The sequence below is a fragment of the Lissotriton helveticus genome, chromosome 4_1 (assembly GCF_964261635.1).
Source record: "Lissotriton helveticus chromosome 4_1, aLisHel1.1, whole genome shotgun sequence".
NCBI lineage: Eukaryota > Metazoa > Chordata > Amphibia > Caudata > Salamandridae > Lissotriton > Lissotriton helveticus.
Window position 1 is genome coordinate 1,135,954,628 of NC_136063.1, and position 25,167 is coordinate 1,135,979,794.

The following is a 25,167-nucleotide window of genomic DNA, read 5'->3' on the forward strand; positions in this document are numbered from 1 at the left end:
AGTGATATAATTTTAAAAGCAGAAGTCATCTGTTCCGCATATAGTGATCACTATCCGCTTAGAATATATTTACACAATCTGCAGTCCACAAAGGATGTATTGAGAGTAGAGACTGGGGCACAAAATCTTGCATTATCTACTGATAGATTAATATGGAAAGGGGTGGACAATAAAGATATTTTAGCTAGAGTAGTTAAAAAACACCCTAATATAGTAGAGACGTGTCTGTCGCACATTAGCCCAGGCAACGATGTGGTCGTTGCCTTTGGTAAACTTTGTGGGGCTATTAAAAGAGAATCCTCTAAACCAGCTAGGCCCAATATTGATCATGGCCCTCGCTGGTTTGACTCCTCCTGCTCCAAGGCCAACAGGGACCTGAGGGCGGCCTTAAAAATCAACCCTAGGGACGTCTCACTGGTGAGAGAACTAAGATTAAAATATAAAACCACGCTACGCACTAGATCTGAGGCCCTGGTGATTAATCATTGGGAATCTCTCACACGTACTGCCTCATTAAAAGACACAACAGGTTTTTGGAGAGAAGTTAAGTCCCTCAGATCCTTTGGTTCAGACATCAAACCAATTAATTGTAATATAACTGGCGAGGCGTGGGTAGAGCATTTCTCTAAAATTTATGCTATATTACCCACTTCTCTAGATACTGTCTCCCTACTTAATACTGCTGGACCACTGAACATTCTATTGCCCGAGGTCGAGGATGCTACAATTGAGAGCGCTAGTAATAAAGCTCCCGGCCCGGATGGTCTTTCCATTGACCAGATCAAATCTGAAATCAATTTTTGGGCCCCTTTATTATGTAATTTATTTAATAATTTGACTGACAGCTCAATCCCCGAATCCTGGTCGAACAGTGTCATCGTACCGATATTCAAAAAAGGTGACAGGACGGACCCTGCCTGATACCGTCCGATCTCACTGATCGATAACACACTAAAGGTGCTTGGAAGGGTAATTTTTAAAAGGATAAGGAATTGGGCTGAGGACAATAATGTTCTACATTGCAGTCAATTGGGATTCAGAAGCCATGTGGGCACTGTTGAACAATGTCTTAATTTGAACCTGATTATGGCCAAATATACTACTGTTAAAAAGTCCCCGCTTTATTTGGGTTTTATGGATCTGAGTTCCGCGTTCGATTTTGTTGATCGTTCTAGGTTGTGGTCACTTTTGCTTGATTATGGTTTGGATGATTCACTGGTATATTTTCTTTCTTACCTACATAGGGATTTAAAGGCTAGAGTACGTATTAATAATGAGGGCGAATTATCTGATGATATTTTTATTAGCAGAGGAGTTAGACAGGGCTGCGTACTCGCCCCACTGCTTTTTATTCTATATGTTAATGGGTTGAGCAGCACTTTGAGCAAGATTGCGAAGGATGTACCAATTATGCATGGTTCCCCTATTACTGCCTTACTTTATGCGGATGACGCAGTATTAATGGGGCGTACACCTAATGCTTTACGAACTTTAAACAAAGCAAACAGTCACAGTCTCAGCTGGTTCGTTTCTGAACTTTGCCCCTCCACAGTCCGCACAATATCCATAGCAGCTGCATTTACCACTTACTATCATGCCCTGTAAGCCCACCAGTTACTCTCTTTACCTCGAAAGAAGTAACCAAATTATTAACGATTAGGAGAGAGATGTTTAGATCCCCTCCTTTTTCCAATGGAGATACACCAAGCCATTGCTTTGATGCCCTTGGACAAAACCCTGGGCCCTAATGGCTTTCCGCTGGAGTTCTTTAAGAGACACTCCTCTTTACTCACCCCTCACTACTGGAGTTGTATGAAGATGCTTTTGATATGCGATCACTCCCCTACGACTTAAGAATAGTAACTGTAGCAGTCATCCTTAAACCTGGCAAAACCCCAGATGAGTATTCCTCTATCCGCTCCATTGCAATAATTTAGTATCTAAAATACTCGCCAAACTCTTGGCCGCTAGCCTGGCCAAGGTGGTGCATGCAGACCAGAACGGTTGTATGCCTGGCACGAGCTCCAGACACTGTCTCTGCAGCTTACAGCTGCCTCTGGATTCTGTGGATGAACTCCTGTAGAACAGTGCCCTTCTGGTCAACGTATAGTGCACCTTTGACACTGTCCATTGGCCCTTCCTCCTTGTTCTTTGTAAGATGAGATTCGGCCTCCAGTTTTTCCGTTTGGTGAACACCCTGTACATCTGCCTTTGTTCACAATGTTGGGTTAATAGAATATTGTATCCCTCCTTTCCAATAGAGTGGTGCACTCATCAGCTTTGCCCACTGTCACAGTTGCTTTTCGCCCTGGTGATGGAGCCTCTCACAAAGCTGATATGGGTGGACGTCCCGGTGCGTGATTTTCGGTGAGAGGAGAGGAGTTCAGAATCTCCCTCTACACTGACGACATGCCACTCTACCTTCAGCAACCCTAAGCCACTGTTCCCGCCTCTTGGAAAGCCTATGCAATTATGGGGATGCTTCGCAGCTCAGGATGAACTAGGGGGGAATCTACAGTGGTACCAATAAAGGGAGACATACAGATGGCATTGACAGAGGCCAGACTTAGGCTGGTGGGAGACAGCTTCTGTTAACTTGGGAGTGACAATCACCCTTACCAACAGAGATTTTAGTAATTAAACATATTGTCGGTGTTCCAGAAGGTGAAGCATGACTTCAGGGTGTGGGCGCTCCTACCACTTACCATAGCGGGCCTGGGAGCATTATTAAAGATTGTCTCACTTCCTCGTTTCCCCTATGTCCTACAACATTACCCCTTCATATTTCCCCATATGTTTTGTACATGTCTGCAAGCCCAGATCAGCTCCTTCTTGCCGGCAGGCCATACTCCTCGAGTTTTGTTCGACATGTGGCACTTGTAACCTTTTGACTGGGCTGGGCGGACGTTAAATAGTACTACTGTGCCTCCCACTTGATTCCGATCAACAATTGGATGTACAGTGACGGTGACGATCTCACCAACTAGTTGGAACTGGAGTACGTTGACCACATGGGGCTCTTAACTTGCTCTATGGTGGGGCTTTGCCCTAATCATTGCCCCTTATTTCAGAACCCCTTATCCTTCGCTGGCAGGCAGTGCTAAAGCGAATCAAATGATATAGTAAAATAACAGCAGCAATACCATTGTGGCGGGAACCTGGTCGGCCGAACTGCAAAACTCTTGTTTTCCTACATGAGATTTAATAGGCATATTCACCCTCTGTGACATATGAAGGGATGGTAGTATCAGATCATTTCATGATTTAGCCATGGATTTGCAACTCCATAATTCACAATTTTATCAATACTTGCAGCTGAGGCATGCCCTGGACACTTCCCACCTAAGATTTACTGCAGTCCCTGGAAAGTAAACTACTATTCGAAACACTAGGGAAGGAAAGCATCTCCAGATTATACAAATCACTATTGATTTGTTCACCTGAGCCCCTGCGTCCACTCAGGGCAAAATGGGAGGTAAACCTGGGCGCTCTCGAAGATGAAGAGTGAGTGGAGGCTCAGATATTGCCTAGGCTGTTTGAACTCTCTGTGGGATTTTGCCATATCTAATTTAAGTATTTCTATACAATTCACTACCCTCCCACTCATTACTGGCGATTGGGCGTGCACTGGCCCTGATTGTCTCCCATGTGGTTCCTCAACTGCTACCTTCTTTTATACTGTGTTCTTTCATACTGTCTGTGAATGCCCGTGTGAGGAAATTGAGTGTATTATATGGTGTAGTTGTGTGACCTCACAATGCAAAACACATGGCAACCCCTTTCAGCCCTTTTAGGTTTCAGTTGTTCAACCTTCAGCTAAATCCCGGATAGCTGTGGCTCTGAGCAGCAAGGCTTAGACAAAGGAACAAGTGTAAAGCATTTAAGTAGCACCAAAATAATTGAATGAGAAATCGACAAAACTCCAAAGAAATCCAATACCAATTTATTAAAAAATACGTTATTTATATGTATTTCTAGACATCACAGCCATAAAGATCTAATGGAGGGTTCCGGAGTTATAGAATTTACAAGGTATAGTAAATAAAGTTATTCCACTCAACCGCGAACAAGCATTTACAGATTAAACTAATTTGACCTTTAGAAACTTTTTCACAAAAATGTCTAGGCTAGCTATAATTCGACCACATGTGGCCTGATTTAGATATTAGTGGATGGGTTACTTCATCAGAATGGTGACGGAGTAACCCGTCCACCAAGATCGAAATCAGGCCCTTAGTCACTTTAGGCAACCAACTCTATTAGGGAGCCAGTCAGGGAGACGGTCCAGGGCCTCAGACTCCGTTACCTCAGCAGGTGAAGCGGTCTTCAGTCCTCTCTAGGCTTTTTTATCATTTACAGGGCTTTCCGATGGAAGTGGTCCTGATGCTAGGGATGAAGGATGCTGAAAATGCTCAAAGGATACTGTTGATGCGATGTTGTCGACGAGGGTCTTGCTGCAACTACTCCTTGGTCTACGAAGGGGGTGAGGTGGTATCTGGGTCACAGGGTCAACTTCCTTCTCAATACTGGCAGAATCCCAGTCGGCTACCGGTCGCCTGGTAAAATGGTCCCAGGCCAATTGTTCCTGGGTCGATAACTCATTTTCTGGGTTTCCAAGCTGCACTCCCAAGACACTCCTGGGCTTAGCAAACTCAGGTGCAACTTTGTGCATTGGGTCCTTGTCCCTGTTGGTGCATATTGCCCCAGTATGCTTCTCAGTTGTATCCCAGTGCTGTGAACAGGAGGTCAGCTCTTGTGGTCTCTTGGCTTTGGCTGGGCTTGGAGCAGACTTCTCCTTGAGCAGGTCACAGCAGGCATAGTCCCTCTCCATTGCTTGCAACGAGGTTCAGTCTATGCCAATGCAGCCTCTCTTTGCTGGTTCCCCATTGCAGCAGGGCAGTCGTTCCTCAGTCCTTCCAGTTCAGTTGAGATCTGAGTTCTTTTGTGGCAAGGTGTGCTCTACCTATGCTTTGAAAATGGATGCAGTTAGTAGGCAATAGGCTACCATGCTCATCCCACCTGATCACTTCCTGTGAAGTTTGGCATCTGGGCATCCCAGAAAGCACCATTCTGCCCACTTCGAGTATGGTAGGACCCCCTCTCTCGGCTTGTTGAGCTCCTTAGCCCAACTCAACTCAGAGATCTGGCTACCAAGGAGGCTACATGCTCCTGGAAAACCGATTTGGCAAATGCTTTCCCCTCTCCTGTCCCAAGTGCCAGCCTGTCTGCCTGAACAGTGGAGCAGCCCCATTCCCAAGTTTTAGCCGTTTGCCCTGCAAAGGCAGCTTCTCCTTTGAAGCTCTCCTTTTGTGTCAACACCTGTGTTGCTTCCAGCAGGAGGAAAGTGACACCTCCTTCCATAGCAGGCCCCTATTGTATCCTTTCCTGGCAGTCGTTAGCACATATCCTCAGGAGGGCAGAAAGCTGTCTTGGCTACAGAACCTCTTGTGTAACCAGTATGGGCACAGGGGACTGAAAGTAACAAAGTGGCATCTTTGCTAAAGTTGCCTATTGCAACTTGTTACATTATTTTCAGCTTGAGAATCAAGTAGGGCGTAATGAGTTGTTCGATACCTTGAATGAACCACTCTGGCTGCAGCGTTCCATAGTTAGCACAGCAGAGGGGTCATTGTGTAACTCTGCTCTCGCCAATCAGGCGACCAAGCAGTTCCATAGTAAAAACAGCAGTGTGCCAATATTACTATCAGAACAGGTAAAATACATCTTCTGCCCATGAGATATATTGCACCTTGCCTTAGGACTCACTAGACCTGCATTGGGGTGACTTGCACATAATCCAGGGGGAAGTCTGGCTTTGCCATTGATTTAAATGGCAAAGTCGCGCCAGCAGTTAAATCGCTCTTTCAGCCTGTAAATATCAGGCTGGGAGTCTCGTTTAACTGATGTCCCACCCAGGGTGGCACAACCAGTGCTGCACTCTCTAGGGGGACCCTCTAATTTACATGTCCTGAGTTTACTGGGTACAATTTACTATTGATTTACAGGTGTGCCAGCTCAGCCAGTTGAGTAGAAGCCAAGTCAATATATCATTGTAAGGGCACAGACAGTGAGGTCTGGTTATCAGACCTCAGTACACTCTGAGTAAAAAGAAAACCAGTAGCATCAGTCCATAAACTTGGGGTGGCCATACGAAAGTCATCTCCCTACAACTCTGTTATCCAGTGGTCCTGATGAGCGATCAACAAGGCCCCAAGTGGCATTGTGGACAGACACCTGGAACTAGATCCAAAAATTAAACTGTTTGGCATTATGTACAAGGGGGAGGGTCCTCGCAGCCTCTGAACATTAGAGGCCATGGGCTACTTCGTGGCACAGAGAGACATGGCTCGCCACTGGCAGGGTGCCCGTGCCCCCTCCATTACCAAATGTGCTGATGGACTGAACCACTGCGCTGCAATCCAAACCTACTACTTCTGCATTACTCCATACTCCTCCGACAACCCAATAGAGTACGGGTTGCGGACGTAAGCCAATTTGGCCAATTTAGAGTATCCTGATAGCAAAGACCCACAGGAGATATCTGAGATTTGAGGTCAGAGAGCTGCGACCTGAGGTGACCTACGGCCATGCTGGCAGCAAATAAATCAGCTTCGCACAGGCAGGGACGGCATGTGTGCGTAGGATGGCCCATTGCTGCAGATATTCTTGGGAAGTGTAGTTCTACGGCCAGGTGTCTCTATATCATTCTTGGAAAGGTAAAGTATGGTGTCCAAACAAACCAGCTGTACTAAATCAGCACACTAATCCCACATTTAATTATACAATCATTTTATGGCTATGTAGGGTAATGTTTCATTCTTGTAGACAAAGACAAAGTCCGATGTAAAGTGTCATCAGGAGAATTACCAGCTATAGTCAGTCATCTAGGGCTCAGTGTGTGGAGGCCGGGGAGATAATAGTGAGGTCCAGGGTATATCGTCATTCAAACCCATACTGTCACTGCGTAATTTGTAGACCCATTTCTGCTTTTTAATGAATAGAAATTTTGTAAAATCTGTGACATGGACAGGAATGAAGGGCTGTTCCAGAACTGTCCAGCTTAGGTCTATCTCTGGTTCTCCATAGACCTTGGTCTATCCAACAGAAGATCCCCCTGTAGGTCCCTAGTAAATGGTACCCTAGTAACTAGGGTATTGGGACTGAAGGTCCCTTAGGGGCCCCTCACCAAGGCCATGCAAGCTGCCACTGCACCCTGTATGCCTTGGTGCAGACAAAAACGACAAAGTCGACATGGCACTGTGTGCCATGTCAAAGCAGCACTGCCAGGCCCAGCGACCTCTAAAACCCTGGGAGGGCTGCCTGCCTTCTATAAAGATCAAGAAACTCCAGTGGACAGCAGACCTGTCCAAGAAGAAACCAACTTTAAAACTGAAGAGCTCTGCCCTGAAGAACCGCAAAACCGCCTCCAGACGCACCTCTACACCTAAAGCCCACATGGCTCACCGGTCCTGCGAAGGTTCCCCAGCAATTCTGGGCCAGAGTCCACTGTGGTCTGACCCATGCCGGACTCTTAACGCAACACCTGCAGCCTCAATCTGAAGACTCCGCCCTGACCGCGACCTGCCCGATAAGCTGTTCCTGACGCAAAGGACATCCCTGTACCCGAAGCCCATGGTCCTTGGGGAGCTTGACCAATAGTGTCCCTATATATATATATATATAACGGGCAGCTGTGGGTTTTCTTCGTTCAGTCTCCTGGCCCGAGCCTGCAGCCTTTCTCTAAAACCAATCTCCCCAATTGATTTGCATTGGGTGCGCAACACTGTGTGCGCACTTTGCACCCAGCCACCCCTGTGCCAATGAGGGTGGAAGTTTGGTACTGCTTTGTGACCCCCCCGTACTTACCTAAACTTCTGGAGATGCCCCAGACACCGCTTTGCTTACCTTTGAGCAGCGCAACTTCGATCACCCCCAGTCTCCATTGGTTAACATTGGGTGCCCGACCCCGAATTTGGAATCTGCACCCGGCCTACCTGTGGACTCTTTTTTTTTTTTTTTTTTAAACTCTTTTTTTTATATAAATAACACAAAACAATCAAGGCAAAAAGGAGCATTACAATACAGGCGCGTTTCTGAGCGGGAAGGAAAGGCAATAACATCTCAATGCAAGTCAATCAATGAAAATCAGAGGGGGGCATATTCGGGGGAAAAAGACACAAGATTCTAAAACATGTAAATTAGAACAAATCATGGAATGTCGGATCAGGGAGAGTGTGGGGCATCGGGGACATTAGGAAGGGGTGGTGTGCTTATGTCTCCTCTGTACGAGTTCCATTGACTCCAAATTTTACCCCATTTTTTGGGCCTACCTCGCGCCACATATACCGTCTTCTCTCGAAACATACACCAATCCATGTTCTCCTTCCACACCGAGACCGTCGGCGGGCGGGGAGCGCCCCACAACTGTGCAATGTCTCGTTTCGCAATCATGTTGGCCAGGGTCGCCCATCACGTCTGAGCCACGTCATAGTCATTCGGTTCCCATACATTCAGCAGACACCACCTAGCTTCCGGTTGTATCTCGACTCCCGTGACCTCTTTCATAACCGCATGCACTCTACTCCAAAATGTAGCAACCTCCGGACATTCCCAAATGATATGAAGGAAAGTAGCAAGTCGACCACAACCACGGACACATAACCCATCAACAGAATAACCCATTCGCGGGCCCGTAACATACACACGGTGCAAGATCTTGAGTTGAACTAGTCGAAGACGGGCCGGTATCGCGACCTCCTTGGGTGAGGAAATCGCGAACTTCCAGTCCTCATCGTCTAATATTAAACCGTCTCTGGTCCAGACCTCCCTTAAATGCGTTAACAGGTCCGACCTATCATTAATTAATTTCTTATAAATCACAGAAATCGTGCTGTCGGGCACATATCCGTCAAGTATCCGATCCTCCAACGGGTAAGATTCCGGAATAACTGTCCCAATGGGGAAAACAGAGCCCAACGCGTGACGAATCTGTAAATAGCGAAAAAATTCCCGATCACTCAATTCGTATTCCGCTTTCAAGACCTCGAAAGTCTTAATCCTATCCTTAACCCAGAGATCGCCCACTCTACTGATACCAATCATATCCCATTTCCCAAAGCCTTTCGTCCTCCATAAACTTCCCAACTTGCAAGAATCGTATAAGGGGGTCGCTCGGGTTAGTCTATCGCTCCACCTCATTGCCGCATTTGCACAATTCCACACCTGCACCGCGATCTTGGTAGGTCCAGTAAGTGTTTGGATCGCCGATCTAGAGTATAGCGCCCTATTATAATTCCCACCCGGTAACAGCCACCTATCCATCTCAAATGCAGGATCTAAACCCGGACCATACATACCGTGATTGATTGCACTCAGTTGAGAGGCCCAGTAGTAACGCCTGATATCAGGAAGAGCAATACCACCATCATACCAGGGGAGTGTAAGTTTAGGGAGGGCAATACGGGCACGCCCATCCCAAATCAGCTGTCTTTGTAGACTCCCCACTTCCCGGAAGTATTTTGCCGGAATTGCGTCAAACGTATTCTGTAGCGCGTATAAAAACCGCGGTAGAGACATCATCTTAAAAAGGGTAGCTAGCCCAAGGGGGGACAGAGGAAGGCCGCGCCAGCCCACAACGTCAGAACGCAATCGTTGTAGCGGAGGGAGTAAATTACGTTCATATCTGGCCATGGGGTCTAAAGTGATAAAAATTCCCAAATATTTGAAAACCCTCTTGTGTAACCTGTATTGGAAACCCATGCGGCAATGCAGGGGCGCCACCCGCGAGTACGTATATACAGGACTTGGACCAGTTAATCACGAGGCCAGAATTACGTCCGAAGGAAATCAGCACATCAAACAGCACATTTAACGACTTTCGGGGCGAAGTGAGGTACAACAGAATATCGTCCGCATAGAGCGATATGCGATCCTCAAACTCAGGGGTCCACTGTATACCTCTCATCGATGGTTCCCTGCGCAACCATGCAGCTAGAGGCTCCAGGGCAAGCGCAAAGAGGAGTGGAGACAACGGACATCCTTGCCGAGTACCCCTTCACAGAGCGAAGGGACTGGACACCCGACCATTGACCACTACCTGCGCCAACGGTGCCTCATAGAGAAGTTTCACCCAGCCAATAAAGCCAGGACCAAAGCCGAATTTCGCAAGAGCGGCCCACAAATACGACCATTCCACAGTGTCAAAAGCCATCGTGGAGTCAAGGGAGACCAAGATGGCCGACTCCAAAAGATAAGGGGCTCTCGCGAGAGCGCCGTGTAAGCGTCTCAAATTCAGTGCTGTATTACGGCGCGGGATGAATCCGGACTGGTCCGGGTGAATCAAGTCACTAATCACATTGATAAGACAGTTAGCTAGTACCTTAGCGAGGATCTTTGGCTCCGCATTAAGAAGCGATATGGGTCTGTAGGACGCACAACAAGCCCGTGGCTTCCCCTCTTTGTGAATCACTACTATCCATGCAAGACGTTGATCATAAGGGAGGGAGCCAGTATCCCTCGATTCTAAAAACATACCGCGGAGATATGGTGCAATCCTATCTGGACGCAGCTTGTGTAACTCAATAGGGAGACCATTGGGACCCATAGCCTTCCCCGATCGAAGGGAGCGTATGGCAAGAGCTATCTCATCCACTGAAAGTGGCGCATCCAGCAGCTCCCTGTTTGAGTCCGATAGGCACGGCAGCGAAATATCTCTCAACAACTGGTGAGAGTCTTCTTCGGGCCTAACAGACACTGGAGAATAAACCTCCCGAAAATGATCAGCGAAGCACTCAACTATCTCAACCGGGTCAGTCACACGCATTCCATCAGGCCTCTCAATCATCGGAACCACACGACTCGCTCGGTCCTTTCTATCCAACCAGGCAATCAATTTCCCAGCCTTGTCCCCCACATCATACAGCCGCCCCTGTCGTTCCCTACTAATGAGTTTAGCGGCATCAGTCACCAGGGCCCTAAAATCAGACTGTTTGAGACCGAGGACATGAAGTTTATCTCGGGTGACCCCCAACTCCAACTCTCCTTCCAGTTCAGTAATATCAGCCTCAAGTCGGACCACCGCCTCATTCCTGCTCTTTTTAGCACCAGCAATTAATGATAAGGCATGTCCACGAAGGACCGTCTTAAACGCTTCCCATAATGAGACAGAAGAAGACACCGATCCCTCATTCTCAAGAAAGTAGTGATCAAGAGATTTAATCAGTTCAGCACGGGTCTTAGGGTTGTGGAGATACCAGGGGTTAATCGGAGCCACTCGACCCCCAGTGCCCGGATTAATGTCCAAATGAAGCCATACGGGAGAGTGATCCGAAATCCCCCTAGCTAAGTGTCTGATCTCCTTTATCATTGAGGCCTGTGCTGCCGGCATCAAAACATAGTCCAACCTGGACAGGCTACCATGGGCACCCGAGTGGAAGGTAAACTGTGTCCGACCCGGGTGCATCACCCTCCAACAATCAATCAAGCCCAGCGTTTCCAGGAATCCACCCAACCATGATTGGGACCTTGCGAGATCCCGGGGGGGATGGCGGTCCTCTACCCCAGAAACAACAGAATTAAAGTCTCCGCCCACGATCAACATACAGTCAGGAAGTCCCAGAACCACCCTCCCCAAATCAGCAAAGGTCGAGGACTGCAAACCAGGGGGGACGTATACAGAAAGCTGCGTGATGGTCTTCCCCTCCCACCTACCAGTGAGGGCAGCATAACGCCCTCTATCGTCACACATTACATTATCAACCTCCAGCGGAAGGGAGTTTCGAACAAGAATACCCACCCCCCTGGAACCGGAGGTGAAACCAGCGTGGGCAGCAAGGTGGTATCCCCGCCTGTTCATAGCATGACCAGTGTTCCCAATCAGATGTGTTCCCTGCAATAGTACTACATCAGGGGAGAAACGTTTAAAGTATTGCAACACCACACCCCGTTTTATCCTGTCCCCAATCCATTAACATTCCAACATAGAAGTCTCAACCCCCTACCCCCCACACTCGAAACGGTAGCAGTGCCCTCCCCACCCGCTGCACAGCACCCAAATCAAATAGTAGATCAATACGTTGCCTTGAAAAGAACCAAAACACACCCCAAACACACCCCACCCTCCCCCCACAATCCCAAAAAATGAACACCCCCCACCCTGCACCCCTGCGTTAGACTCAAAAAACCACCCCAACTTGCAGTGTGCCTGTCGCCCTAACATAAAACTAATCTACAAGAAGAAACCCAGAGGAGGAAAGAGTCCCACCCCCGCCACCCCTAGTTACACACATAAGTCTTAGAAATACGGGAGACGTCAAACCACAGTGAGATATCGTAAACAGTGGTAGAAACTCGGGAGCTGCCGCTCATTCTTGGTCAGGCTGGCCACCCTCAGCTCCGCCGGAGTGTTCCGTGCGATCTCGTCGCTCAGGCAAGGAATCAAGCCAGTCACTCACTCTGTCAGGGCGATCAAAGAAAAATGTCCGGTCCTCATATTCAATCCGTAGTCGGGTCGGGAAAAGCATAGCATATTTCAGTCCCATGTCCCTCAGTCTCCGCTTCACTCCTTGGAACTCCATCCTCTGTTTCTGAACAGATTGTGTGAAGTCCGGGTAGAAGCTCACAGTGGTATTCTCGAACTTCACCGGTCCACCCGTTCGCGATGCCTGCAGGATAGCGTCTCTATCCCTGAAATAGAAGATTCTAGCAATAATCGGACGTGGTGGAGCACCGGTTTTAGGCTGACCACCCGGAACTCTATGCGCACGTTCCACGCCAAAGAATTTGCTGAGGCCTTTAGGAGCAAGATGCGTGAGGATGAGGTCTTCAACAAGGAGATCCGTGGAAGAGGCTGTGGAATTTTCCGGAACACCAATGATGCGCACGTTATTGCGTCTTGCCCGGCTTTCAAAATCCTCCAGTCGACGATTATAGAGGTCCGGAGATTACGCACCTCCGTTTGTAGGTCATCGACATCAGTAGTGAGGCTGGAAGTCTTTAAGTCCAAGAATTTTACTTTTTCGTTGGTCTTTGACAAATCCATTCTGATAATATTGACGTCAATGGCCACTGTGTCGAGCTTGTGGGCGATGGCCTCATACTGTTGATCCATAGAAGTCTTCATACCAGTAATGGCGCCCATGACGTCTTGCAATGTAAGATCAGCCAACATGGCGGGGTCTTCGGTCACTACACCCCGATTCCTGTTCGCCCCTCCGGGTGACACCTTAGGCTGGGTGTAGCGGTCCATGACGTTAGTTTGAATGGTACCACCTCGGAGAGGAGTCTTGGTTTTTCGTTTCTCGCTGTCGGGTTTGCCCGCCATGTCGGGCGGCAAGCCCCCAGGAAGCGCCCTGGACCTGGTAAAAATGGTTTGTGCGTTTTCCACCAATATTACCAAAAGCAAGCTAGCGGGCATACGGCATAAACCACAGACACGCCGTCGTAGGCTTACAGTGAGAACCCAGGGTCCGGGCGCGACACGGGCTATTGCGACAGGATAGAGATGCGAGAGGGTGAAGACCCAAAAACGAAACCGAAAGTCAACTCGGGGCAGCAACCAAGGCTCCGCAAGCCGTTGTTGTTGAATTACAGCCGGGGCACTCAGACCACTCGAGGCCCGGAGGTGTCCGTGGGGCAGGCCACAAAAGTTCAAAATATCATAAGTTCGGTTCCCGGAGTCCAAATCGATTTCTGAAAACAGCTAGTATGTCAGCTGGGTTGCGTCTTCAATAGCCTGTCGATGTTGGCAGAATAATATTCAGGATAAATGCGGGAGGTGGCGAGGGTCTCGGGAGCCCTGGGCTCACGCGGCCATCATGGATGCGCGCGTAGCTCCTCTTCCTACCTGTGGACTCTTGGTACTAATTTGAACTTTGCCTGGTGTTGCCCTGAAACCCCAAAGACTGGATCTGTAAGTTGTGTACTTGCCCTTAAAATTGTGTTCTTGTTTTCCTCCCATTGGTTAACATTGCTGAACTGAAAAATTGTACTTTTAAAAATGAAAAGTATTTTTTTTAAAAAGGGACTTACCTTTTAACGTACATCTTGATCTTAAAACTTGAAAGAAGCTTATTTCTATAAGATTGGTGTAGATCTCCTTTTTGAGTCGTGTTTTTTTCATTAGTCACTGTGTGTATAACAAAAGTCTTACACTCCTCTGTGTTAGGCCTAAGACTGCTCGACCACACTACCACTAATAGAGCACTATCGGCTTACATTTATCTCTGTAAACTTCTGGGGGAATCACTGGACTCTTTACACGACATAACCACTTAGTGATATACCACATAAAGTTTCCTGGTCTTACATTGGTGGTGCAGTGTTGGGTACAAGACTCAACATTTGTTGTGCATCTTGATTAATAAGTGATTTCACAAGAGGAAATCCAAAAATGTCTTTAGCTAAAATATTTTTCCAATGTTCCATTTTTTCCAAATTTACTAGTGTTAGGCCCTTAGTTAAGTCCCCCACTGTTTAAAAATAATGGTAAAGTAGTTGGGTCTTTAGCAGTCCTTAGCATTTGTTATAAGTTCCTAATAGGTTTCTAACTACTTTAAACACCATGTCTGAGAACCCAGGGACCTCTCAAGAGCTCAAACTGCCCCCCTATGCACATCTAAGAGTTACACAACTCAAAGAGCTGTGCAAGGCATGAAAACCTGGCACGGGTCCTAAACCCACAAAACCCCATCTGCAGCAGTTGCTGGCAGAGGATGACAAGCCCCTGATAAATAAAACTTCCCGCAATGGGGAAGAGGATGATGGATCCCATGAGGGAGAGGAGGATGTAGAATCCACCACTACTCCCTCAGATAGCAACACCACTGGTAGTGACCCCAGCAAGGTTCTAGAGGAGGGACATACTGATGGTGCAGATCTTCAGAAACAGGCCAAGGGGATAGCCGTAGATGCTAAACTCCTGGCCATAGAAAAAGAATGAGCTGAGATGGGCTTATGACCCATCTCTGGTGGCAGCAAAATAATAAATAGAAAGCATATAGATTATTTTGACCCTAAAATCCCCAAATGGATTGTCCAAAAATTCTTTAAGAATGATGATATCCCCAAAGTGGTTCATTGCTTTTGAGAGAGCCTGTCTTAGTAGACAGGTCCACATGAAGCTTTGGAAAGTTAGCCTATGGGAAATGTTCTCAGGAAAGGGCAGGGATAGACTCTTGACACTCACTGAGAAAGGGTCTGAATACTATGACTTCATGAAGTGTACCCTTATTCAGGGCTTTGGATTCACCACTGGGGAGTATAAGATCAGATTTATGAGAGACTTGAAAACCCCAGACCTGGGTAGATTTTGTAGGCTGCACACTGAAAGCACAAGGAGGTTTGTTAAAAGGTAACAATGTGCATGATTATGATGCACTTTATAATTTGATAATGAAAGAAAATCTATTGAGTAATTGTTTGCAGGAAAAGTTGCATCAATACCTAGTAGACTTGGGGTCAGTCTCTAACCAAGTGCTGGAGAAGAAGTCTGATTGTTGAGTAAGAACCAGACTGTCCAAAACTAGATATGGTGGGGGTGACCAAAAGAAGGAGGCTAAAAAGACCCCATTGAAAATACAGTAGGGCACTCTGAAAAAGATAAAAGTAAGGAGTCCCCTGTGGTCCCCCTAAGGGTGGGCCCAGAGACACCTTGCAAAATAAAAACGGGGACCCCAAAAAAACATGGTGCTCTAACTGCAACAAGACAGGGCAACTATCCAAGGACCCCTGCTGTCCTAGAAACCAACCCCCTTGTGTAACTCCAGTGGTTACCAGTGAAGCCTTTGAGGGTGGTTCCTCAGATGCGGAGGTCCTCCTAGCCTTCAACTGGATAGTGGGCCCAAAAGGTGAGTTGGAGTTTCCAGACGGGAGTAGACATTTCCACCACCAACTGTTGAATGCCCTGAGAGATACCTGTGAAAACCACTCTGTGGTGCATGGCAGGTTGTTACTCTCAAACCAGTATATCCAAGGGGAGATAAATAGAGTAAGGGCTACCTCAGGATAGATCACTGTTAGGCCTGTGGCTGTATTGCCCTTAGAAATAGCTGGGTCCCTTAGTTAGAGAAGGGTGGTAGTCAGTAACAACCTCCCCCTTGACTATTTTCTTGGGAATGACCACCCAGAGGTTGGTCTGAGACAAAGTGAGACCCTTGTCCAGTGCCAGTTTTCACCTAAGCATTCTGGGGGGCTGAACCTGCAGCCAATGTAGGTAAGCCCAAAGAGAAAATGAGGAAGAGAAAGTTTAGGAAAGGTGAGCAATTCTTGGCCACAGTTCCAGTGAGCCACAGAGATTCTACACCAGTAGGGGAGAACTCCAAAGTTGGCACTGGTAAAGTCCTCCCTGGCCCACAAAAAGACCTGACTAGTCAGGCAACTGTTCAGCCTGAGTTAGTGGCACTTCAGCTGACAGAAAGGAGAGTGAAAGAAGGGTGTTTGCTACAGGAGGTAGTAACTCCCCACTGTAAAGCAGCAGGCAGGCAACCAGAAGCGCAAAAAAAGCTGTGCGTTGGCCCCTTCATCTGTCAGTGAAGAGCTAAAGGTGCAGTACTGGGCACTGACGGCTTCACTGTCCTTGGCATGGTGGTCGCACAACACATGCTTAATAGCATGTTAGACCCCCTGACCCTGTTGGTCATGGTGGGGTTCCTCAGGTTGTGGGTGACCTCTTTGTGTAGGCAGGATGTTGACCTGGCTAAGTTAGAAATTGCAGAGCTGGACACCTCTGACCCCAAACTACAAAGTTTGGGTAAATGCACTTAAGAGTTAGGAAAGGGTATTGTAAGTTAGTTCCTGAAACTGTTGAGGTAGGCCAGCTCCCGAAAGAGACTGACCTGGACAGAAGGATGTAAGGCAGAGTAGGCCGTGCAGCATTCAAACCACTCTTCCTCACCTGACAGACTAGGAAGTCTCTCCTAGGTTTGGCTGAGCCTCCTGGCCTGTGGGCTGGAGGGGGAGAGGCTCATGTACGAAAATGGGTTTGTGTTGCAGTACCCCTCCCCATAAGCACAGTGGATCACAATATGAGTTATAAAATGTACACCACCATCCCTTTCAAGAACAAAAGGTTTTCAACTAAAGGTCTTCATATTATCCTCTAGCTATCAAAGATTGTCTGTGATAAGGTGTGTTTTTTTTTATTTTGACAGGTCCTCTGAAATTCCGGTCTAGACTGAAAAATATTTCCCCCGGTTAATCTCATTTTGTGTTTCATTATGTTATTAATATTATTTCAGTTTACTGGATGAGTGATTCCCATAACTCGGTTTGTAAATTCAATGTACAATTATAAACTTGAAAGTTGATTTTTGTTGTTTCCTCTTATTGTGGCTGTTAGCAGGCCTTGTTATGTCACAATAAACCTGTCGTGTACCTGCTGTTTTTTAGTGTGAACTTTGTCTGCTATGATGCTTCTGTGCATAAACTACCCTTTTTACTTTCTTACCATTTGATTCTGGTGGACCATGAGTGGAAATATATGTGCATGATATTGTGTGATTGCCATCTCAAACAGCCATGATGTTGCAGTCTGACAAATGGCTACACACAGGGCTTTAAGTGAGATGCAAAAACTGTAGGGTCTCTCAAAGGGGCGTGGCCAATGTTAATAAGGGTGTGGCTTAAAAGGTAAACAGCCTTTACAACGCAACGTTTACATCGCAGAGCCTTTACAACGCAACCATTACAACGCAAACTATTACAACGCATTGCTCTGGGGGGCGCTCTAGGATAGGGAATAGGTTAATTTACTATCCAATAACCTTCCCTAGTCTCCACGGGGACTGGAGTTGGAATAGAAAATTAAACTATTCACTATCCAGCACCCCAAAGCACTACGTTGTAAAGGCATGCGATGTAAAAGCATGCGTTGTAATGTCATACATCCGGCTTAAAACACGTTAGCTTAAAATCTGTGCTCAGCATAGTGTGCCACCTGACTTGTATTTTGCTGTTTCTGTCTTTACATCCAGATGTACGACACAAGTAACATACTTACAAGAAGTCAGCACTATTGGCTTAGTTATGGTTGTCAGTTGCACAAGATATATAAGCAGCTACTATGGCTTGTATATAATATTGAAAATGCTTCCACTTAAATCTATGGTGACACTAGGACAATGTTGCTGCTCCTGAGTTTCAAAAAGAGAAGGGAAATCCTGAGAGAAAATGATCTCTTTAAAGGATTTCCCTTCCCCTACAACACTCACATGGCATGACGTCATGCCCTAATTTCTGAACTAGTGAGAAGTGAGCAGTGTGAGCAGCCACATGGATTTGCCTGCTGTCTCTCTAGTGCGGAAAAAACGGACCACCTGTGCCAGGGCACAAAACAGAGTCAGATAGAGGCCCGTTTCGAGGCCCCCTTCAAAGAACTACCGTGCTCAGCGCCGGTGAGACCCTGCCCACCTAAAGCCCTACACATATAAACTAACTTGTACATCTTGCTACTGGGCATTTGAGAACGGGATCACTGTTGTTTGTGACACCTAAAAAACAGAAGCATGCCTAGCTTTTCTATTACCCCATAAAAGGTCAGCTGTTAAAATGCATTCTTGCTGTCAGCGTATGCCAAGAAAATACAAATATGCATTAAAAAAATAAGGCATCCATGAAAAAAGGATTGCAAGATGAATTTACTTTCTTTGTGGTTGCAGGAAAGATCTCAAGTTTGTCGGTGAAATAGAGAAGGAAATAAAAACACTGGTGGAAGCTGTGAATAAGGTTGGTATCAGAAACGCAAGTTTAGCCCTCAATTTTATCAGCTTAATAACGTGTTTTCTTGGATGAATGAACTCCTGCTCTTATAAACACCAAAATGAAAACACAGGTGGTCTCTACTGAATAATAATCTTTAATGAATTTGGGACCTTTTTGCCAAAAGGAAACATTTTCCAAGAATGCAGTTGCCCAAATGAGTATCTTTGATTTCAGTTTATGGTTTTTAGAATTGTTCACTCAAATTATCTCACTTTATCTTACTGTTTTTTTTATTTTTTAAACATTGCCTTGCATTTAAAGGGCACTTGCTGGGTATCATGTTTCATGGAGAATACATTGACAGTATTGTTATGCAAAGTGTGTACACATAAACACACCCACAACAACCAGATCACAACATCCCACTCTCTACCTAGTGATGCTACACTTTTGATGAGAACCTACATTCCTTCAGAAATAGTAGATTTGGTCCATTCATCAGTTTGCATGTACTTAATGACCTGGTGCAGTGTTATCCTGCTGAAGGCACGCATATCATAGGCAGGGGGCTTCATTCTTTTTTCTTCTTTAGACAGTGCCTTCTTGTTTTGTTTTTTAAACTACAGTGAGTGTAAACCTTCTCTCCGCCAGTTCACTATTAGGTATATACAGCATAGATTAAGTTAATAGGAGGGATTGTGAAGAAAAATGTGAAAAGATAATTTAGTTTTTCTCAAGGGTTCTTCATTAAGATTCATAAACTCTGACTAGTTATGCCCATATGCGGGTTTGCCAGAGCAGTTGTAAATGTGGAGAGAAAAACTTGACAATGAAAGCAAAAGGAAAATGCGCCTTTATACAAGAAACATTTGCTCTATATTTATGTTCCTTTAAAAATCAGATTATGAAAATAACTAAACTCGTTATGAAAATAAAATTGGGGTCAACAAAGACTTAGGAACTTTGCAGTTCTGAAACAGTCCTTATATTCCCTTTTTTATAAGTAAAAATATCTAAGAAAGTTATTGTCATGAACCTACAGCCTAGAATAATGACAAATTGTGTGGTCCATTTGAAGTTGCCATTAGCCCTCCACAATCACAGCATGCAGAACAGTGGCAATCGTAATTCTTCTTTATGGCTCTGTGAAAAGGATCCCAAAACACAGGGCTTTACCCTTTCATCTATTCTTATTAAATAAAACCCTTCCGGTGGCATATTGTATGCTCCGCTGACACCTTTTGCCCTTTAAGGGATTTTGAAAATTTCTTTTTGCCAAGTAAGTGTGGTCTAGTTTTTCTCAGTCACTAGTGACCCACATTTTCTGTTAGGAAATTGCACATTAGAGGTAATTAATGGGAAATCCTTGGGTATTCCTAATGATTTGCTTCTATTTGGCGCTTTACTGATGAGAAAAAAGTGTCTGCAGGAATGTAAGATTTTGAGGGAAAATTTGAGTAACCATTACTAGACTGGGGTCAATGATTTATAGAGTTTCCTGTATTTCTGACCATCGTAAGAGTCAATGCAGTGAAGATGCCATGGAGGAGGTATTCTAACTAACCGCGCATTACCCTTTTTCTGACACCTAAGTAAAGGTCCTTCAGTGGGATGTAACTGTGCTTTCCTCATTGCTCTCAAGACCCTCAAAATCTTCAATATTACTAATGGGGCTCTTGACTTCATGGACAGTCCCTCATGTAGGGCCCTTGACCAGCATCGAGAAGTCCACAAATGTATTGAGAGGCCTTCAACATCATAGAGAGTCTTTTATCCTGAAAAGAGGCCAGTTAACCCTGTTAGAAGGATCTCCGTATGACGGCGGGGGAATTGCTGTCATTTTCAAGAGAGAATTCTCCTGTAAATGGGAAGACCTTGACCTCCCTAACTGTGAAGCGGGCTTGTTTAAATTAACTCTCTCTCCGCAGTTTACCTTAACAGGTACCCTGATTTACCGTCCGCCGGGGTCAGCTAGCGGCTGGGCTGCTGCACTTCCCGAACTCATCGCTCCTTTTCTAGCACAATCTACCAATTTCACTATTGTTGGGGATCTAAATATTCATTTTAACTCTGTCTCGTGTGCCATTGCTAAACGCCTCATACAGGATCTTGAAGCTCTTGACCTACATCTCCTTAATTCCGACCCTACTCATAAGGCCGGTAACCTCTTAGACCCCATCATTTCCAACCTGACAAGTATCTCCTATCAATCTTCTACTCCTGTTCTCTGGTCAGATCACTTTGTTGTTAATTTCTCTATTAAAACATGTGTAGCTGAGACCTTCAGGCCAGACCCTCCCCATAAAGCGAGCAGGAACTGGAAACGCCTAGATCTAGATAAATTAAACTCTCTCCTTGCCAACTCCACACCGTCAGTTTCCAACATAACTATTAAAGAGCTGCCCGCCGTTAGATCATGGCTAACTACAGCTCTGGACTCCTGCCTCCCTACCCAAAAAAACAAATCTCAAGTTCATCACCCTCCTGCTCCCTGGTTTAATGACTCTCTACGCCTTGAAAAATCCAACTGCAAAAAATTGGAACGTCTTTGGCGTTCAAAGTATAACCCTGAGCATAAAGCTAAATACAGGTCCGCTCTTAAAACCTACCATGCGGCATGTGACACCGCTAGAGCCAAATTTGCCAACAATACCATACTTACGGCTCAAAACAGGCCCAAGGCCCTGTTTAAAATAGTTAAGGAGCTCTCAGGTGCTTCCTCTGCTCCTAAAGATCCCTGTCTAGACACTGCACAGTGTAATGCTCTAGCCAACTTCTTTCGTGAAAAGATTGATAAAATCTACGCCATTTTTAATTCCGCTCCTGCCGCCTCTACTCACGTTGCTCAAGATCCCGATAACTGTCCCCTGGACACTTCTCCCTGTTCCTTGCCTACCACTACCCAACTGCTCTCTTGGGATTGCATTTCTCCCACGCTCCTAAAAAAGTACCTCCAGGACATCAAATCTGGTTCTCCCCTTGACCCTTTGCCCCCTCAAGTTCTGTGCTCCCTCGACCCAGCTCCACTCCACATTATTTTAGATGTCCTGAATGCTTCCCTGGTAGAAGCGACTGTCCCTAATGAATGGAAGCACGCAATGGTGGTGCCATTATTAAAAAAGGCCAACGCAGACCCCAACAATCCCTCCAACTTTCGCCCTATTTCGTTGCTCTCTTGCTTCTCCAAGATTTTGGAGAAGCATGTTAATTCTTTACTTAGCTCCTTTGTTGAATCCATCAATTTCCTTCATGGTTCTCAATCCGGTTTCAGGGCTGGCTTCTCCACAGAAACTACTCTTCTTGGCGTGTCAGAAACCATCAGACGCCAAGTGGATAATGGTGAGACGGTGGCACTCATCTTGCTTGACTTGAGTGCCGCTTTTGACACCGTCTCCCATTCCATCTTATTGTCCACCTTGGAGGCAGTTGGTGTCGGTGGTACCGCCCTGGCCTGGATTGCTAACTTTTTGTCTGACCGCACGTTTCAAGTTTTTTCTTCCACATCTGTATCATCTACTCTCCCTTCCTCTCACGGTGTTCCCCAGGGGTCTATCCTCAGTCCCCTTTTTTTCAACCTGTATGTGAGGCCTCTTGCGTTCCTGGCTGAACAGGCTGGCCTCACAATTTACTCCTACGCTGATGACACCCAAGTCATCTACTCACTGTCTACTAATAAAAACCTCCCCTCTTCCTCTCTCCAAGTTGGGCTGAAGCATATATCGGACTGGATGCTGAAGCACAAACTAAAGCTTAACGGGGATAAAACAGAGCTGCTCCTGTTTGGCCCTGACACCTCTCTCTGGGGCCCACACCATTGGCCTCCGGAGATGGGTCCTCTACCCACTCCATCAGTGTCTGCTCGCAATCTTGGTGTGATCTTCGACAACCAACTTACTTTCAAACAACACGCTGTGAAGGTTGCAGCCACCTGTACTACCATCATCAGGTGGCTGAGAAAGATCACATGGATGCTGCCTACAGACACCTTGAGGACCGTCGTCCAGGCTCTTGTCATCTCACGCCTGGACTATGGGAACATCCTTCTCTTAGGTGCTGCCAAAGAGGTAACCAGGAAGTACCAGGTGGTACAGAATATGGCAGTCCGCCTGATTTGTCACCTTCCTGCCAGATCTTCGGTCACTCACCACAGGCGGAACCTGCACTGGTTGCGCATTGAAAGCAGAGTGCACTTCAAAGCACTCTGCTACATGCATAAAATCATGACTGATAGAGCCCCCCGCTATCTCTCTGCTCTGGTTCAGCAATACATCCCCCCCCGTACACTCAGGTCCTCATCACAGAACAAATTTAAAATTCCACGGATCAACAGAGCCAAAATGGGAGGCCGTTCGTTTGCTCTGCTGGCCCCATCCTTATGGAATTCTCTTCCTCAGTCTCTGCGCACGGAATCGTGCTTTCTGAAATTCCGTAAGGGAATAAAAACCTGGCTCTTCAACAACTAATGTCCTTCCCTCCTTTCCACTGCTCAGTTTGCTCTAGCGCCGGGAAACCTCCGGGTAGCTGCGCGCTCAATAAATGTAATAATAAATAAAAATAAATAAAGATCCAGCAACCTTAGTATTAACTTCCAGGTCAAGGATTTATGGCCTTCAAGGTTTCAGAGAATGTACCGTGGTATGCTACATGACAACAGTCATATGTACTCTCTGTAAGCCTTGCTTCCCTGTTTTTGAGTGTTCTCACAACATGCTGACAAAATGTGGCTCATCCTGGGATGACAGTAGCTATCCTGGCATGAGCCCTTGTGCATTTCCCAGGCACAACACAGTCTGATTCAAATGACCCACCCATGCTCACTGACATCGGTTCTTTCTTTTTCCACACCAGCCAAAGCGCAGATCTGGAGAGAGATGTCCTTTGGTCGTTCTTTGGTTAGTGTTTTTTTTACTTTTGTCTACTTCTTTTTTGAGTCTTGGACTCCTGGAGCATCAAGGATGTCCCAGAGTAGGAATGGCTTCAAGCTCTGCGGTTCCTGTCATAGGATGATATCCATGACGGACCCGCACCTCGTGTGCCTCTGGTGCCTGTATCGCGACCGCGATCTGAAGTTGTGCTCAGAGTGCCGAGCCATGAATCCGAAGGCTTTGCAGGAGCGGTCCCGAAAGCTGTTGGATGCCCGGCACTCAGCTCTGCATCGCTCCTGTTCTCGTTCAAGAGGAAGGTCCTGAGGAGGGTCGTAGAGCCCACACTCCTCGTCACATTCCAAGTCGGGGAGGTCAGGTAAGCTCAAGAAGAAGTCTAAGAAGCAGTTCTTAGACTTCGCTGGGGTTCACTATCAACATGCCAAAGTCACACCTGACTCCCTCTCAGAATCTCCCTTTCATTGGAGCAATTCTAGACACAGTTCAGTTTCGGCCCAATCCTTCTGTTCAGTGTGTCCGGGATATTCAGGCTATGAAACAGATATTTCAGCCTCCATCCTGGATTTCAGTGAGAATGACTGAGGCTGCAAGGCCTTATTGCCTCCTACATCCTGCTGGTGGATCATGCCAGATGACATATGCAGGCTCTACAGTGGGACCTGAAGTTCCAGTGGGCGCAGCATCAGGGGAATCTTTCCAGCTACATCCAGATCTCGGAGGAAACTTCACACCAACTGCAGTGGTGGCTAACAGACCAAGATTGGGTCAGAGGCAGATCCCTCTCTCTTCCCCAACCAGATCTGATGGTCGTGACGGATGTGTCACTCCTTGGATGAGGCGACAACCTGGGAGAGGTGGAGATCAGAGGTGTCTGGTCTCCGGCAGAGTCCGGTCTCCATATCATCCTTTCTGATGGATACATCTGCCAGTGGATTCCTCACCTTGTGAATATCTCCCTGCGTCAGCAACGTTCGGAAAATTCTTTTGTAGCACGCCGGCGTGGACCACGTCATAGGAGCATGGCATCGTGCGTGACTCCGACTGACGTCACTGACTCCTTATTAGGCCTACGTCGGCGTGATGACATCAGTTCCCTTTTTTCCGCGTCGTCGACGCTAACGGTTTCGGGGAATCTCTATAGTTATTGGTAACTTTGTTGCTGTTTTCCTTGTCTTTTTGCTTCTTTGTTTCGTCGAAGATGTCGACTAAGAAGACCGGGTTCAAGCCTTGTGGGGAGTGCGGCAAAATGATGTCGATAACTGACCCACACGAAGATTGTATCTGGTGCCTTAGTTCGGACCACGACGTCGAAGACTGTTCTTCATGCAAGAAGATGAAATTGAAGGCTCTTCGCGAGAGGGAAGCTAAACTTCTGCTAGCGAAGTTAAAAGAAAAAGGAGAAGAGGGCTTTGAGATCGCGTTCAAAAAAGGCGAAGTCAAGGTAGAGGTCAAGATCCTGCGCGGAGTCGCCTTCGAGGTCGTCTTCTGATCATGCTTCGAAGTCAAGGAAGAAGCATAAAAAGCGAAGACATGGTTCTCGACATCACTCCGGTAGGGATTCGGACTCGAGACCGAAGTCACCGAAGAG

The 25,167-nt window shown here is 46.6% G+C and overlaps 1 protein-coding gene across 1 annotated transcript in view; it reads left to right on the forward strand.

Moving 5' to 3' along the window:
- Nucleotides 1-25,167, forward strand: part of NFX1 (nuclear transcription factor, X-box binding 1) — a 1,119,153-nt gene that overhangs the window by 967,771 nt on the left and 126,215 nt on the right. Inside the window, exon 21 of the mRNA XM_078687738.1 lies at nucleotides 18,654-18,720. Coding sequence (XP_078543864.1) covers nucleotides 18,654-18,720 — 67 coding nt within the window. The remainder of the gene's footprint in view (nucleotides 1-18,653; nucleotides 18,721-25,167) is intronic.